This window comes from Bison bison, unplaced genomic scaffold (genome assembly GCF_000754665.1).
Source record: "Bison bison bison isolate TAMUID 2011002044 unplaced genomic scaffold, Bison_UMD1.0 scf7180017864067, whole genome shotgun sequence".
NCBI classification, from domain to species: Eukaryota; Metazoa; Chordata; class Mammalia; order Artiodactyla; family Bovidae; genus Bison; species Bison bison.
In genome coordinates, this window is record NW_011494639.1 from 583,638 (window position 1) to 596,832 (window position 13,195).

At 53.0% G+C, this 13,195-nt stretch overlaps 1 protein-coding gene across 1 annotated transcript in view; it reads right to left on the reverse strand.

The window, feature by feature from the left end:
- Nucleotides 1–13,195, reverse strand: part of PLXNA2 (plexin A2) — a 235,023-nt gene that overhangs the window by 208,343 nt on the left and 13,485 nt on the right. Inside the window, exons 2-4 of the mRNA XM_010836877.1 lie at nucleotides 2,118–2,220; nucleotides 485–612; nucleotides 1–227 (exon numbers count right to left, since the gene is read on the reverse strand). Coding sequence (XP_010835179.1) covers nucleotides 1–147 — 147 coding nt within the window. The 5' untranslated portion in view covers nucleotides 148–227; nucleotides 485–612; nucleotides 2,118–2,220. The remainder of the gene's footprint in view (nucleotides 228–484; nucleotides 613–2,117; nucleotides 2,221–13,195) is intronic.

The following is a 13,195-nucleotide window of genomic DNA, read 5'->3' on the forward strand; positions in this document are numbered from 1 at the left end:
GGTCCAGTCGCGGTTCTCCGAGTGGAAGGTGCTGAACTGGGGCGCGCCGGCCGCCCGGGGCGCCAGCAGCACGCAGACAGCCGAGAGCAGGACCACAGGCCAGCCGTCCCCGTCTGCCGCCCGCGGCCCGGGCCTCCTCTGTTCCATTCTGAGCCGGCCGAGGGCCAGGACACAGGGCCTCCGATCTCTCGCGAACTCCGCCTCCCCGGCCTGGCCCTCACATGGTTCTGCAAAACACAAGAGGCAGAACGGTCAGACAGAAAACAAATCTTGCTTGACCCAGGTCCCAGCGCCTACTAGCTCTGTGAGCCTCTTCCTTCTGTATTTGGGTTTTTCTATTTTTAACAAACATTCTCCCTCTTCGGGATGTTCAGGGACTCCTATTATCTATTTTGGTCTCCAGCTTTGACACTGCAAAATGCTTCTTTTTTTTTAAACTTTACAAAGCGTCTCTATTTCTGTCCTCTTCAGAGATCGTTTTTACCTCTCAGAGAGATTAACAGACTGAGTCCCCGCAGCCAGTGGATCCCAGTGTGAGGACTAAGGCCAGTCTTCCCACTCAGTTGCCAGGTTCCTCCTGCTTGCTCCCAGTCCAGTGGAAAACGCTCCAGCCTGTGAAACACCAGTGGTTAGGGAGGCCCTCTCCCAGGCTCTCCTGTCCGAATCTGGTGTCACAAATAAAATTCCTTCTTATTTCAGCCGTCCACCCCCTCGCACTGCTGGTTTCCTCTTTCACGCTCCGTTCCCCACAGGGAAGGAAGGAGGGGAGCTGGTCATCTACCATTGCCTCTCACCGCCCTTCAGCCTGGTCCTCTCTAGAGACAATCCTGCAGTGTTAGCAGGGAAAACTTGTTCGGAGAGTGAGCTAGGCCCGGGGCCCCGACGGGTGCTATTCAGGACCTGAAGAGTCCCCGGGGAAAGGGCAGACAACCACCCACCCCTCCTCTTTGGGTCAGGAGGACGTCAGCCACTGCTTCCCCGGAAAGCATGGACCCTGTTGCCTCCTTTGCAGGCTGAGTCCAGCGGGGAGCCGGCCACCTTACTCATGGGGACTGGCTGGCTGAGTCCAGCCTCACCCACCCAGGCGAGAGTTCTGGGTTTGGGAGACATGGATAGGAGCAAAGGGAGGTGAGTTGAAGGTCAGTCTCATGGTAGCCACTGCTGGAGCCCCATGATGGTTTAAGGCTCCACATGGTCAACCTCAGGCTGCCCGCCCCTGCCGGTCAGTCCCCTGCCCTGACTTCCCTGCTCCCTCCCTGCCCTCCCAAGCCCCAGGTTCTACAGCTTTTCCTAGTATTCCAGGGAAGCTTGCCCAGAGGGGCAAGGTGGGGCTCCTGCAGAACTTCAGAGAGTGGTGGGCAGAGGGTAGACGGTGGAGCCTTCCCATTGCTCTGCCTGCTCCTGACTTTTATGGGGGAAGCAGGGACAGTGGTGGCTGTAGCAGAGAAATCTTTTCTCCCGGCTGGACAGACTGGCCGGTAACCTTCTCAGACAAGTCCAGACAGAAGTCTGGGCAATGAGGCAGCAGGAGTGAAAAGGCTCACGCCCAGGATGGAGCACGTGCTCCAAGGCGGCCTAGGAGAGTCCAGTTCAGTTCATGTCAGTGGCTCAGTCATGTCCGTCTCTTTGTGACCCCATGGACTGCATCGCGCCAGGCCTCCCTGTCCATCACCAACTCCCTGAGTTTACTCAAACTCACGTCCATTGAGTTGGTGATGCCATCCAACCATCCCATCCTCTGTTGTCCCCTTCTCCTCCCACTTTCAATCTTTCCCAGCATCAGGGTCCTGGGTCCCTTTATTTATCCCCGACCTGGCTACACGGGGCTGGAATTGGGGATCGAATAGATGCCCCCTGCGGGATCCACGTGCTCTCTGCTCCGTGTCTTTCAAAACTCCCCCTGTCCTCCGCAGCTGTGCCTCCCACACCTGACAGCCCCCCTGGTGCCAGAGGCGGGCCCCACCTGGCCGCTCGCCTCCAAGGAGGCTGCACTGGGGTGCTATTCTGGGGTGATTCATCAGGCCCCAGGCTTCCTTGGAAAGAGGAAGGCGCAGCGGTATGAGGCCTGGGCTGACCTCAGGAGCTCTGACACAGCCCTTCCGGCCCCATGCGCTCACCCGCAAAGCCTCCCCGACGGACGGAGCTTTCGGTTTGAAAATCAGAGGTTATTTTTAGCTATGTCCTGGGGCCGGTAGCCGGACATGAATTCCTCAAGAGGAGCTGCGGAAAGGAAATAACAGAATCCTCATATTCTCCATCTGGGTAGGGAGCTGCAGGAGGCAGGGCTGTGTGCGCCCATTCTCTGGGCAGGAGAGCTCTATTGCCTACAGGTGGAGGGCAGTGTGTCCCCCTCCACCTCCCGCCGTTAGGATTATAGTTGCCATCATGATGTACTTGGGGTTTGGCCTTTTGGGCAGGGCTCTCTGAGACACTCTGGCATTGAGTACACGGGCAGAGACCCCTGCCTGCCCCACAACATACATGCACAGACATGCTTAGCCCATGGGGGGGCGGGGACGGTCCCAGGAGCAGAGGTGACGCCAGAGGACACCAAGTGAGGTTAAGATGAACTGTCTCACCGCCCTGCCAGGCATCCTCCAGAGGCACAGTTTGAAGAGTGAGTGGCTTCTGTTGTCAGGCAGAATCTGGGAAGAAATTTGGGACCTTGGGCAAGTCCAGTCTCATCCTCCTTTCTGGTAGGATGGGATAATGACAGTACCGACCCCTCGGGTTGTCATCTGAGTAAATGAGATAATGCGGGGAAGCCTCTTAGCATGGGAGCTGGCACTCAGTGAATGCTTAACTCATACTAGTTATTATTATCATTGAAGCCTCCCCAAGAGACTGCGCTTTAGGAATCCTACCAGACCTCCTGACTTCTCTTTTTGCTCATATTCTTCCTTTCCATGGGAATGAACACTGTGGGCAGCCCGTTGAGCCCCAGCCCTCCCTGGCCCGATGAAGGCGTGCATCAGAGAAAAGGGAATAGATTGAAGGTGATCGTCTCCAGTACACTACTGCACAAGTCCCAGCACAGCTCTCTGCAGCCTGCAAGGAGCCTGGTAGAGGTACAGGATCCGAAGAGTTGAAGTGTGAGTGGGAAAACTGGCCTGGTGTCCAGAAGGCATGGAGCCCTGGGGCAGGGGGCAGAGTGGGGAACTCAGAGAGACCTGCGTTCAAATCTTGCCTGTGTCGCCATGAGTTGTGTGGCTTTAGACTGCTCCAGAGTCAACCCGAGCCTATTTCTTGACCAGTAAAGGATGTTATTTGATCTTAAAGAATGCTATTAAAACAAAGGATGTCATAACCAATTGGTAAGATTTCTTCCTTCAGACAAAATGGTATCTTGAGACTTGCTTCTTTCAGCTTCTAGAGTCAATGATTGCAGTAACAGCTGAGGTCCTTCTGTCCTGCCTGGCAGGGCAGATTAAATCTAGAGGTTTCAACAGACCAGTAATTGTACTGTTTTCCCCTTCCCTCTCAATCAGCATCTACTCTGGGACAGACTGCTCCCGGGGACCAGCCACACAGATTCCTTCCATGGGGCTCAAGGGTGGTCCATGTGGGAGACGCAGGCACTGGGGCCTCAGGGTCAAGAGGAGACAGGGTCCCCTGCAGTGCAGGGGTGGAGGGACGCTTGCATCCCACCTTGGAATTCGCAAGGACAAACTGGCTTCAAGAGTGAATCGAGAGCCCTAGTCTTTCAATGCCAAGGCTGACGTTACCAGGCAGCTCTTCCAAAGAAGGGTCTGGTTGGCAAGGTCTGGTCTGGTTGGTCCTGTCTGAGTTCAGGGTAAGGGAGAAGGGTACCCACCTCTGTGCCTCTGATGAGATGCCATGTAGTGTGATGGAGAGACTCATACGCTCTGGATTTAGGTGCTTGGATTCAAACAGAGGCGACAGCTGTGTAAACTTGGTCAAGGTACATAGCTGTTCTCTGATGCTGTCTAACTAGACGTAACGAGATTGGCACTAGCATCTACCTCATAGGGTTATGACGGTGAAGTCATTTAATACACATAAAGCGCTTAGAACAATGCTTGGCCCATTGGAAACCTTCGAGATACCTTAGCCTTTATCAGTAGAAATCTATTTGTCAACATTCCCAGCTTTTCATCTCCGTCCATCCCACGGTCTGAGAATAAATTTTCCACCCTTAATTTGGTAGAAGCCAGTGAACACATGCATATGGTTTTGTAGATCTAGCATTTCCTCCTCACCCCAAGTGTCACCCTCGGGGATTTTCTCCATGATGTCTCCTTCCGGTCCCTCTTCCTCTCTCTGTCTAGTTTGTGAAGTCGCTGTGCCACATGCGTTCTTGAGAGCCACACCTGCTGAGTGGCCGTTCTCCTACCAGCTTCCCTCTCCTCCATCCCAGGTCTCAGATGAAGACGCGCCGCCCTGGGATGCCAGCTCTACCCGCAAAGCACTCAGCACACTGATGCCAAGGGGAGGCCGCACTTGCCTCTTTGGGAAGCAGAAGTCACTAAATATTTCATTTGGAGGGCCTGGTGACACCATCTCCCCGATGAGGCCTCAGGAAGCAGGTGTTGGTGACAGCTAGAGAAGGCATCTAATACCTTCCCGATCAGATGCTGAGGGCACCAGGGGCAAAGCAGGGACGAGACGATAATCACGCATTTCCAGCTCAGCTCAGTGAAGGATTCTCTCCTCCCCACAACCTGTTCTGTTGCCTCTTTCAGGATATCTGGGAGCACAAGCCTCTCTGCTTATTGTCCCCCCTTATTGCAAAAGGAAAGAAGAGGAGGCAGGAAGAGGAGTTAGCATCGGAATACAATTTTGCTACTGAGTGAAAGCTCTTGATGCTAGAGCTCCCACCCTCGGGCCCATCTGCGGCTCCTCCATCGCTCTGTCATCGCCACTACAGGCACCATCACACCCAGGCTATGATATTCTTCATCACGATAACAGTAAAGGTGTCTATCATTATAACTGCACCAACGATGTGGCTCACACAGCCAGGATCCTGAGAAGCCAGAATCCAGACAGTAAGTATGAGGACGAGGGCTGTGCACTACTTACAACAGGCAAGACGTGGAAGCAACGACAGTGTCCATCCACAGAGGAATGGATCAAGAAGATACGGTACGCATATACAATGGAATATTACTCAGTCATAAAAAAACGGAAATATTGCCATTCGCAGCAACATGGGTGGGCCTAGAGACTATCATACTAAGTGAAGTAAGACAGAGAAAGACAAATATTATAATGATATCACATATGTGGAATCTAAAAAATAATACAAATGAACCCATATACAAAACAGATACCAACTCAGACATAGAAAGCAAATTTATGGCTACTAAAGGGAAAAAGAAGGGGGGCAGGGATAATTTAGGGGTATAGGATTAACAGATACTACAATATATAAAATAGGATTTACTCTAAAACAGAGGGTGCAATTTTCAATATCTTATAATAACCTATAACGGAAAAGAATCTGAAAAAAAATATATATAGCTGAATCACTTTGCTGTACACCTGAAACTAACACGATATCAGCTATAATAAAATCAACTATACGTCAATGAAACAAAACGGACAGGGAAGCCTGGTGTGCTGCAGTCCACGGGGTCACAAAGCGTTGGACATGACTGAGCGACTGAACAGAAAAGGAGGCCTGTGAAGTCAGAGGAGTCAGCAGCTGTTCCTGGGCTTCACCCAAAGCCCTTTCCTCTCCAGGGCGGGGAGAAGCCCCTCCTCTCCTCAGCTGCCCCTCCTAACGAGTGGCGCCTTTAAAGCAGGGATTCCAGGCCAGGCTGAAGGCGACTCTAAGAAGACTCAAACCCACTTCTCTTTTTTCAAATGAAGAAGCCGAAACACATGGAAAGGAAACAAATCGTCAAAGGTGAGTCAGCGTGACTTGCAGGCAGGTGCCAGCAGAACCCAGACCTTGTGACCAAAGCCCAGTTGCTTCCTCTGCTGGGCGAAGCGGTCCCAGGGGTCAGTTACGTTAAGCCTCGAGGCTGCCCTGTTTGGGGGGCCCAGAAGATGCCTTTTGACGACAGAGGCCCTGGCACTGGGCCTGGACAGGGAGGTGATAATGCAGGGCAGACTCAAGGGGTGCAGATTAAGGGGCAGGGAAGAAAAGGGACACAAGGCTCCCCTCTGTGTCAGGGGAGTGACCTCCTCCAGGCCCAGGCAGTCATCATGCATGAGAAGGGCGCCTCTTCTGTGACTGGTCTTCCCAGTGGTCATGTGTGGATGTGAGAGCTGGACTGTGAAGAAAGCTGAGCGCCGAAGAATTGATGCTTTTGAACTGTGGTGCTGGAGAAGACTCTTGAGAGTCCCTTGGACTGCAAGGAGATCCAACCAGTCCATTCTGAAGGAGATCAGTCCTGGGTGTTCATTGGAAGGAATGATGCTGAAGCTGTAACTCCAATACTTTGGCTACCTGATGCAAAGAGCTGACTCATTTGAAAAGACCCTGATGCTGGGAAAGATTGAGGGCAGGAGGAGAAGGGGACGACAGAGGATGAGCTGGTTGGATGGTATCACCAACTCGATGGATATGGGTTTGGGTGGACTCTGGGAGTTGGTGATAGACAGGGAGGCCTGGCGTGCTGTGGTTCACGGGGTCGCAGGGAGTCGGACGTGACTGAGCGACTAAACTGACTGAACTATGACTGGGGAGCTACCACAGCATCCCGTACCCTCTTCCTCAGGCTTGCAGACAACCTCACAGGCAGGACACATGTGTCCCAGCACAGGCCGCGTCTTTCTTTTTCTCAAAGAGTCAGAAATAGAGCAGAAGGGACGGGAGTGAGCTATCCAGCGGGCATCCTATCCAGAGAGGATCCCGGGGCATCCTGCCAAGGAAATTATGGAATTTTCTGATGGTGAGTTTTCCTGACAGCTGTTGAGGAATACGCTTACCCAGAGGCAGGGGACTGGTTCCAATGACCCGAGAAGGTGGCCTTTCTGGTAGGATTTCTATGAATCAAAATCTACGAGAGTAAAATGTTCTCACAGCAAAATTCGGGGGGCCCCGCCTTGCCTCCCGTGGATAGACTGCTCCCGAAGGACCCACACGCGTGTCATCTGCATGGCTGTACATGCCAGGACTCCGAGCGTCACTCTGTCGAACAGCGACCTCCTCGGTGGTCCAGGCACGTTGGGTAGCACAAGGTGAGCGCCAGGGCGTGCGCAGAGGCCCCGGGTGATGCCGACAGCTGAAAGGCCTCAATTAGAGTGAAAGGAGTTATCTGGTATTTAAATAATTGTTAGATGGAAGGAGTAATCATGGGTTTGAGCTGATTTTTTCCCCCACTGTCACCCTGACGGCGTCTATAATATTATTATTCAAATGCCCATGATTCTCATTGAGAAGAGACCAGGAGAGAAAGTGGGGGGAGGGGAGGGGGGCAGGGAGGGGGTGGGGGAGAGGCTCATTTAATCTCCATGTGACGGGGCTGCAGGAGGTACGATTAGTCTTTTTCTTATTTCAGCTGTCACTCAGGCACAGACACCCGAGATTGTTATTAGCGTATTTCATGCACGCGATTTAAAGGGAAAAGGGAGGGGTGGGGTGGGGAGAGGCAGAATTTCCTACAGAAAATAACAGGACCAAAGAACAATTTAGATGTCACTGCAGTACCAGCTGCGTTTGCTTCATTAATCGAATGTCATTTTTCCCCCCAGACTCTGGGCTGTTCTGTGAAGCTAAGTGGCTACACCTTGCCCCAGAGCGAGAGAGAGAGGAGGCCAGGGGAGACGGAGGAGGAAAACGGGCCTCTGTCTATGTGGCCTCTGGGCCTCTTTTCCGAGAGAGTGAAATAGACGACACTGTGTTCCCCAGCCCCCACCCCGCAGTATGTCAAGGCAACTTTCAGTAGCATCTGGAAGTTGCTCCTCTCACTGTGCGAAGGGAGATACCCTGCTTATCCTTCACGCCATTCTTTTCCACAGGTGGATAAATCTGATCCAGTTTCAAATAATCAAGGAGTAAGTGAAGGAAATGTGGGGGCGTCCCTAACACTGATCAGCAGTTAGGGAAGCACCCAGATTCCAGACAGTGAGCGGGCCAGGCAGGTGCCTTGCATCCCCCATGAGTGCATGGTAGGGGTGGGTTTTCCGCCCCCAGATGGCACTGTGGGCAAGGCAGGGGGCAGGGGAGGTTCAGGGCTGGGCCCTGGCTTGAAAGGCAGGTGTCTCAGTGTGCCCCTGCTGACACGCACCCCCAGATTCATACGGCAAAGTCTTAAGCCCCACGACCTCAGAGCAGGACTGCCTTTGTTGTCAGAGTCTTTACAGAGGTAACTGAATTAAAATTAGATAATTAGGGTGGTGCGTGTATATTATAAGTCACTTCAGTCGTGTCCAACTCTTTGCAACTGCACGGACTGTAGCCCACCAGGCCCCTCTGTCCACAGGATTCTCCAGGCCAAGAATACTGGAGTGGGTGGCCATGCCCTCCTCCAGGGGACCTTCCCGACCCAGGGATCGAACCCACATCTCTTATGTCTCAATGCACCAGTGTCCTTACAAAAAGGGGGCATTTGGGCACAGAAACAGATAGGCTTTCAGGGAAGACGTGTGAAGAGACACAGGGAGACGACGGCCACCTGCAAGCCAAGGAGAGAGGCCGGGACAGCGCTTTCCCTCACAGCCCTGCCTGGACCCTCACTCCAGGCCTCCAGGAGGCCGTTAACACCCGGTGTCTAAACCACCCGGGGGTGGTGCTCAGCCACAGCAGTCCTTGCAAACTCCTGAAGCCAGGAGGAGCAACGCGCTCCACCGGCTGGGCTTCGGACCTGCTCCTTGAAAGAAAAGGGTGTCTGTGGTGAGGGGGGTGGGTGGAAACCACCACGGGGCCAACTCTCCTGGAGACGGAGGCCCCTTCGGGTTTCTGTGAGAACCGAGGGCGGCGAGACGAGCTTCCCTTCTCACCCAGGCAAACACAGGCCCCCTGAGCCCACTTTGGCCCCGGTGGGTGTAGTACCTCTCACCTCTCCTGCTGCTCCTACAAAGAGTTCCGGTCCATTTCACCTCCCCCGCCCTCTTCTGCTCCGGCCCAGAAGAGTCCACGTGTCGCCTGCCCACCCCAAGGACACTCAGGGATACTCTGTGGCCCCCAGGAGCCACATCGCTCCATTCCCACCCCAGATCCTCCTCTGGCCTGTCCTCTGGGGAGCCCTGCCTCTTCACCCCGGGGAGAGTTTTCTGTTGTTTTTAATTTCTCCCAGTTCTTCCAGTGGGCTCTCCTCGAGCCCTGGAAACTGCACCAGCTCTCCCAGCACCTTAGCAAAACACGCCATGTTTCTCCTCTCCACTCACAGGCTATCAAAGTTTGGAATTGTCTCCCTGCATTATGAAGGGGTTCCAAAGACAGGCGCTGATTTGAAGGGCTGCAGCAGGGAGGGGCTGGGCTCCTTTCTGGGGCACTGACTGGGCTGGCTCGGCCAAGTCAAAACAAGATTCATTACCCCGGGGGCGGGAGCAGGGAGATACACCGCCTGACCCTGCAGACCTGCCCCATATGTCACGGGCCTGTCAGAGCTCTCCCAGAATTCCCTTTATTATCTAAAGGTCGCCCCCCGGGCAGTGCGGAGAGGGGCCCACGGTATAAACCAAACTACAAGAACCATCAATTTCAAGCAGCTGCCAGCCCGCCACCCCTCCCTGTCCCCCTTCCGTGGGCTCTGCCCTCTTCAACCCCCTCTGGGGGATGGTGCGGCCCGGCCTGGCCGTGACCACCTCACCCCCAGGGCAGAAAGAATTTCGTGACTTAGCGGGGCACTGAGCCTCCAAGCTGAGCCCTGGGAGTGTGCCTGCCCTCTGCATTATGGGGCCCCTAGAAAGGTTACCCCACTGGTCCCCGGACTCCAGCCGGACTATATCCAAACCACCCCAGTGGTGGGGTTGCTCTGTGGGTAGGCCTTTTGAAATCAAAGGACAGGAAGAGGCATTTTCAAGCCCCTTCCCAAGTCTGGCAAAGGAATAAATGTGGGAATCTAGCTTTGCTAAGTCAAATCCAAATTCATGTTTGAAGACCTCATAATTGAAGGGCCGTGACTAGTAGGACGATAAAAATTTCCATGATGGCAAAAATAATAAAGAGGAGCAGCTGTCATTATTATTATTATTTATTAACCATCTGCTATGTGGCACACTGCTAGATTCTTGGCAAACGCAATGGGTAATTTTGTGATTATTCTGTAAGATAGGTATTATTCTCCCCATTTCACAGATGAAAAAAATGGAATCTTCTCAGGAGGGTTGAGTAACTAGCATCATTCTGCTAGGAAGCAGAACTTACTGACACCCATGCTTTCCCCACCCTTTTACATCACTGAGATATTTACAAATTATTTTTCAGCCAAACTCTCTTGTGCCTGGTCTCGGAAGACTTGCGAGTATGTTAAATAAGACTTGGCAAGTACTTTAAAGGTCAAGCCTTAAGGTTCCCATTTTATCTGGGTAAGGGAGCAGGGCTGAGGGTGGAGCGGCCAGGACTGAGTTATCCGATACAAGGTGGAGCCCGGAGGTGCTTTGTGACAAAAGGTTTGCTGGCTGGCAGTCACCTTTCAGAGAAATTCCAAAAGATCTTTCCGAGAGGCCTGGCAGGGCGTCTCCTGCCTTCTCACCCATGCTTACTGTACAAGGGAGAGCCAAGAACTCCGAGACAGAAACGGGATAAGAGAGCAGGACACAGGGCAGAGGGGCCCCACTAAGTGCTTAGACCCTAATCACTTACAGATACTCCACATAATGGCATATTATGCTCCATCACCTGCCATGTTTTCAAAGAATAGTGGCACATCTCCAGTGCTCAGCAGTGGGGGCTGAGGTGTTGGAGGAGGCAAAAGAGCGAGGAAAGTGAAAAAACAAAGCCCTGGACATTCATCTCAACTCAGGCAGGGGACCGGTCCTACACGCCACTTAACTCTCTGGGAAGCGGTCCTGCCTTTCTCCTCTTGAAGAAGAATTTTAGCAGCTCCCAGGAGACCCTGGATGACAGCACTTGCTGTTTCTCTTGCAGACCCTCCTGCTTTCTGCTCCATGGCAGCCACTGAGAGGCTCCAGGGACCAGGGGAGCTCCCCATCGCTGCTTCCTTGTCCTTGTCAGGGAAAGTGGCCATTAGTGCCAGATCAAGGTGCATTTTTAATGCGGTTTCCAGAAGCTGGGGTTCCCAAAGTTCAAAAGAATGGTCCTCTTCACCAGCAACCCTGCACTGCCTCACTGAAAATGTGCATGTAAGACAGTCACCATCCAGGCTTCCCACCCTGATGGACGTCCCCGGCTATGGTGAAAGCCACCAGCATCAAAGACTGAGCCGAAGATTTCCTGCAAGGTGTGCCTCGTCCTGCTTCATTTCTCGTGCGTCAGAAGACTACCGTTGACTGACTTTGCCAGGCATATGGCCAAAGTATGAAATCCACCCATGGAAACACCCTCCTGGGCTCCCTGCTGTTGCCCAGACAGACCTGGGACTGCTAAGTGCACAAGTTCAAGTCCTCCCAAGCTGGCTCTTCCGTCTTTCTCTGGCTCTCCTTCCTGCCTCTTCCAGAGTGACTCCACTCCTAACAAACTTGTTCATTTGCCGAGTCCCCAAAAGACCTTGCACAGTTTTATCTCTGGAATGTCCATCTCCACTTTCTTCTTGGCCTCTCCAAACCCTGCCCATCCTTCAGAATTTCAGGAAGCCTCTAGACGCTCACCTGTCTCTTCTCCAAAGTCAATTAGAAATTGCTGTTTCTCGCAAACATTGCACTGTAGTGTCGGCCCGCTTTTCCACGTGACTATGTCCTACCTTCCCATTGAAGTAGAGGTCTTTGACATCCGTGCCGGGTTAGCATGAGGCCTTTGACTCAGGACTGCACTCAGTCTCGGAGAAGGCCGTGGCACCCCACTCCAGTCCTCTTGTCTGGAAAATCCCATGGGTGGAGGAGACTGGTGGGCTGCAGTCCCTGGAGTCGTGAAGAGTCGGACACGACTGAAGCAACTTAGCAGCAGCAGCAGCAGCACTCAATCTGACTTGTGGAGAGCAGGGCAAAGGGGAGGGGATTGCATATGAGCTTCTCTCACCCCCTAGGCTGCTCTAAGCCATGGTGGAACTAACACACTTGGCTCAACTATTTGTCATAATCGGTCACTGGGCAGCAGTGAAGAAGAGAGTGAGCCACTTGGGAAGGATCCTGGCTGCTGTTCCTCTTGGGCCCACTGGGTGATGAGCAAATATCATTAGCTGGGTGGATAAGGTGGGGAAAAGGATGGAGCAGAGTGGGAAGATGCCAGCTCTCCTTTGAAGAATGCCCCCTGCAGACAGGGCTGGTGCAGGAAAAGCCTTGGCAAGATAGTGCCAGAGCCATGAATCATATACTATCATTGATCACGTTAAAAAATACACACTTGTAAGTGGCCAGCAGACAGCATAAAGTGATCAGGACCAGAGGGGGTGGGGTGAGACTCCCCCCCCGGAAGGTTTCAGACGAGGACTCTTCTATGAGGAAGTCAAACTCACTATGACACATGGCAGCAGATGCAGAGGGAAGGCTGTGGGTTTTGGAGGTAGGATGTGAGTGCACGCTAAGTCACTTCAGTCGTGTCTGACTCTTTGTGACCCCATGGATTGTAGCCCACCAGGTTCCTCTGTCCATGGGATTCTCCAGGCAAGAATACTGGAGTGGGTTGCCATGCCCTCCTCCAGGGGATCTTCCCAATCCAGGGATCGAACCTTCGGCTCCTGCAGCTCCTGCATTAGGCAGCAGATTCTTTATGGCTAAGCCACCCGGGAAGCCCTTTGGAAGTAGACCTGGGTGCAAGTCTTGCTCTACCACTTACTAGTTCAGTGACCTTGAACACATTATTTAACCTTTTGGAGTCTGACTTTCCTCAACTGTAAAAGGATACCTCACAGGGTTGTGGCGAGAATCAATGAGAAAACAGACGAGGTGTTTTGCAAACGCTACAGTTTTGAATAAACACCAATTACTCTTGTTTCTGTTTTTGGAGAAACACTTGCAAGGGCATCATCTCCTTGGCAACAATGGCTGCCCTGGGTGGTGGTGACGACAAGGAAGCCTTGGCCTCACTCAGGTGATGGGGTGGTTCTTGTGCGTGGAGCTTGGGAACCCAGGCCTCTGGGGAGGACTGGTAGCCATCACTCCAGTCCCTTGGGCCCCACACTGCCCTGGGCCTCACCCCCTCCTCTCAGGGCCCCGAGAGAGA